Below are 4474 nucleotides of genomic sequence, written 5' to 3' on the forward strand. Positions count from 1 at the left end.
GGGCCTGGAGCGGCCTGGCCCACCACCTGGTTTCGTAGGAGTGGTTTTGACATTTTCAAATGTTTGGGGGAGAAAAAACAAAAGGACAATAAGATTTCATGGCACACGAGCCGTATATGAAACACGAACTTCAGCGTCCACCAAGGAGGTTCGCTGGGAATCCGGCCGGGCCCCCTGGTCTGTGTATCGTCCACCCTGCTCCTGCGTTTCAATGGCAGAATCGAGCGGTCACAACGGAGGCTACGTGGCCCCCGAGGCCCTAAAATATTTACCACCTGGCCCTTCGCAGAAGGTTTTCTGACCCCGAACTAAACTTCGAAGGACACTTAAACTTTGCGTGGAGGCGTTTCTCGCTTAGGATCATGTTCCCTGCCTTGCTCTGCCCTTCGGGGACTGCCATGCCCAAGCTCACCTGGGTGTCGGTCCTCGGGACCCGGATGGGCATGAGCGGCATGGGTGGCGTCTCAGGAACCCACCAGTCCCAGGGCCTGGGCGTTTTCAGAAAAAGTTGTTCCAACGACAAAAAAAATGAACCGAATTTCTATCCATTCCAGGAATGGCAGGACAGGACACGGTTGCAGCTAAACCAGGGTCCCCTGGCAAATAAAACAAAGCGACTTTGTTTTCAGGCAGCTGCTCCAGCTCAAGGGGTGTTGCTGCCGGTGTTCTCAGGATTTCTGGGTCACGGGAAGGAGCCTCGTCCCCAGGGAACTGTAGTCTTGCGCTTAGCATGCCTTGCTGTCGATCACCAGACCCCCACTGGTGTAGTAGTTGCAAAGCCAAGCCAGGGGCCACGCTGCGTCACGCCTTGTCACACCCGATTACGGCGGCAAGCCCTCCCCCTGCGTTCCACCAGCGTCTGGGACTCCTGGAAACAGAGCGTGTGTCAGTCCGCAGTTCTTGTTCCCAGAGCTTCCATCCCTCCCCGCAAGCAGAGCGAGGGGATGGCGCATTCCCACTCACGCCCGGGCGCCTCCGACGGCTCCATGCTGCTCTTTAAATCGAAGGACCATTGGAGGACTGTAAAGGGCACCAGCTTGAAGTGGTTTTTAGGGTCTTCGCCGAGTTGTGCCACCATCGCGTGCCTCATTCCAGACCATTTTCATCACCCCGAAAGGAGAACGTACACCCATTAGCAGTCAGCCCCTTCCCCCCTTCCTCCCAGCCCCTGGCAACCACTATCTACCTTCCATCTTTACGGATTTGCTCTCCAGGACATTTTAGAGATGCGGCGTCGTACCTTACGGAGCGTCCTGCATCTGGCTTCTTATAATGAAAGTTTCGAGGAACAGCGGAGCTTCTATATCGTTCGAGACTTTTTTGGTCACAAGTTCTCAAACTACCTTAAGCTGAACGAGCGAATGAGTGAGAAATGGGATCTAGTGGCTCTTGTAATTACGAAGTGCATGGGTAATCGGTTCGGGCCGCAGCTGCACCCGAGGGCTCCCAGTGTCAGAGGGACTCAACCCTGCCCCCTCCACCCCTCGGCTGTGTTCTTCAGCGTTGGCCCCAGGATCAAGCAGGCACCCCCTCGGTAGTGGCAGGGTGGTGGCCAGCGGCTCCTGAATCCTAGTCTGTCCTCTCCGGCAACCCAAGCAGAAATACAGATTGTCTTCCTCGACAGTTAGAAGTCCCAGAACTGAGACTCACGGGACCGTCATGCGCCCGTGCCTGTGCCTCACGTCGTCGCCACGGAGACCGGATACCCCGGCACGGGCTTGCGTTGTGGCGAGCAGCACCTGGCTTTTCTGGCAGTGGGGGTAGGAGAGTTCCCAGGAGCGGGGACCCTTCAACTCGTCCCATTGTCTCCATGGCATATGAGACCCAAGCTAATTCTGTTTTGTTCACACGCTTGGAGCCAGTCTTCATGATAATGGCACATAAAGTATGTAACCTTTAACTGGCCTTTTAACTGGCCCAACTGGAGATGTTCGGGCATTGGCAGAGAAGCCTGTGGGGTCTGCGAGCTGGAATAACCTCATTAAAAAGACACAACTGTTCAAAAACATTCAACGTAACTTCTAAGAACCATGCTGGGCTCACAGAGGTTTACGTCATTCACTGTGATTACATGAAGGGGTCACGTGTGTGCCCTTCTTTTCAACCAGCTCAGAATTCTCTGTACCGCCTCACGTGGCCTCTTGTTTGCTAGAATACATCGCCGGGCTTTCTACACTGCTTTTACCTGCGATGATGAAGTACAAAGCTCTCCTGGAGAGCATCCTTCTTGTGAGCAGCCGTGCTTCCCTCGTGGCTTCTACTTCTCCTACATCCTAGCAACGACTGTCTGACCGTCAGGCGGATTCTGGGGAACGCGTGGAGAGAGGCTCCTGGTGCCTCTGGCAACGGAGTGCGGATGGAGGCTGCAAATGCTGTGTGGGCGCCTTCTCTGCGCTAACTGCTTTCACGCATGTTATCGAAAGCGAATACCACTTCGGTTTAATCCAGACCAACAAAATGTAATGTTTGCAAACACAATCATCCTCTAGTGTGACGTATTTATGCGGTGACTGACAACCTTTCTGGATCCTAGCAGTAAGAAAGAACCACCTGTCCCTCAGATCTGAGCATCCGTATCCTCCCTAAGCTGATGTCCTCCACGGCGCCTCTTGAAATAACACAGATGCGAAGCAGGAAGCCCGCTGCAGGTAAACAGCTGTGTGCAAATGATGCACACACCTGACGTAAGTCTGGCCATAAAAATGCAATGCAGCTTAGCTGTTCCATAGGGTTTCGATCTGAATTTGAGAACGCCACGCAAAAACATGCCAGCTGCCATGCTGCCAGTTTATATCGCAGGACCTCAGTGTTTTCAGACATGTAGCGACGGCGGTCGACGACCGTGAATAAAAGATGGACACGTAAAGGGCATGAAAATGTAATATTCATTTTTACAATCACATGTTCCCTACGAAGAACCTAGATTTTTCTTTCTTTCTTTCTTTTTTTAGTTTTAAGAGGCACTTACCCTTAGGAAAATCATCGAACGTGCCAGACATTTTTTTTTCTGTATTCTTTTCCTCCTCCCCAACCTTCTTGCTTGGGCGCTATGTTGGGGCTGCTGTAACAAACTACCACAGACTGCGGGGCTTAACAACAGAGATGTATTCTCTTACAGCTCTGGAGGCTGGAAGTCCAAGGTCAAGGTGTCGGCAGGACGGGTTTCTCCTGAGGCCTCTCTCCTTGGCTGGCGGATGGCCACCTTCCCGCCGCGTCCTCACGTGACCTTTTCTCTGTGTACGCGCATCCCCGGCGTCTCTTCCTCTTATGAGGATACCAGTTCTGTGGGACTTGGACCCCACTCTGATGACCTCGTTTGACCTTCCCTGCCTCTAATAAAGGTTCTATCTCCAAATACAGCCATATCGGGGGTTAGGGCTCCAGTCTGTGAATTTGGGAGGACACAATTCAGTCCATAGCAAGTACCCTACATTCCATTTTTCTTCACTCTCCTTCTCTGTCTCTGTTCTCAGGCAGGGGTATTATAGACCCATTTCCATTACTAGAAACATGTGAACGTCTGTTAAAGGTTTAGACACATTTACGTTGGGCATTAAGTCTCAAGCCAATGGGTGACCTTTCCTCTCCACCAACAAAGTACAGAGCAAAGGACGGAACTGGAATTAGAATCCCCGCGGCACGAGAATCAGAAAGTAAGCGGCAGTGGGATGAGGGAGCATAATCTTAAGTCCAGAGTTGGAAAAGTAAAGACGGTTTTTCCCCTTCTCTGTCATCCATTTAACGCTTTCTATAGCCAAAAAGATTAACGAGATCGTTGAAGAAGAATCCATTCTTTAATTCCCGGGTCTCCGTGAGTCTCTCACCAGTGGTTTATTTGGATGGGTACAGAGAATTCCTCAGAGTAGAGCTCGGGGCCTCTCCCTAAAGTGGGTGTCTCCGCAATCCTAGACACCACTCCCAGAGGCCCGGCACTCGGCAGAGAGCAGGCGTGGCCTGGGGGGCGGGGCTTCCAGTGAGCCACGTCACCCCACTGCAGCAGGCTCACCCCATGGACCCAACGCTCCATCAGAGGCTGGTGTCGACCAGCTGCCCGGGCTGTTGGAGCACCTGCTTCCTTCCGTTTATGGCGTTAAGAACTTTCTTCCTGGGCCCCAGGTGCATCTGGATGCTCTGAAGGTCCTCATCAGAGCAAAGCATCAGGGCTTCTAGATCCATCTGCTCTCTCATGAAGAAGGGAAGGAACTCCTCCAGGTGGTGGGACAGCAAGAACACTTCCAGGGCGGTAGCATCGACGACGTCCTCCTCCCACTCCACGGCGTCCTCGTCCCAAGGCAGATCGTCCTCATGGCCGTCTTCCTCGCCCTCTTCCTCGGCCTTGGCGTCATCCGCCTGAGCTGCTCCTTGTCTCTGAAACAACTCACTGGACAATCTGAACCCCATCTCCCTCTTGCTGTCTGAGATGTATTCGGGGCTCGATAGTCTGTTCTTTCTAAAAACAATACTTCCCAGGCCC

General features: G+C 52.7%; 1 protein-coding gene across 1 annotated transcript in view; it reads right to left on the bottom strand.

Annotated features, from left to right (window-relative positions):
- Nucleotides 1–1332: 1332 nt before the first annotated feature.
- LOC102885000 (ankyrin repeat and SAM domain-containing protein 4B) overlaps nt 1333–4474 on the bottom strand; it is a 6986-nt gene continuing 3844 nt past the window's right edge. Inside the window, exon 3 of the mRNA XM_025047285.1 lies at nt 1333–4472. Coding sequence (XP_024903053.1) covers nt 4027–4472 — 446 coding nt within the window. The 3' untranslated portion in view covers nt 1333–4026. The remainder of the gene's footprint in view (nt 4473–4474) is intronic.

This window comes from Pteropus alecto, unplaced genomic scaffold (assembly GCF_000325575.1).
Source record: "Pteropus alecto unplaced genomic scaffold, ASM32557v1 scaffold15, whole genome shotgun sequence".
NCBI lineage: Eukaryota > Metazoa > Chordata > Mammalia > Chiroptera > Pteropodidae > Pteropus > Pteropus alecto.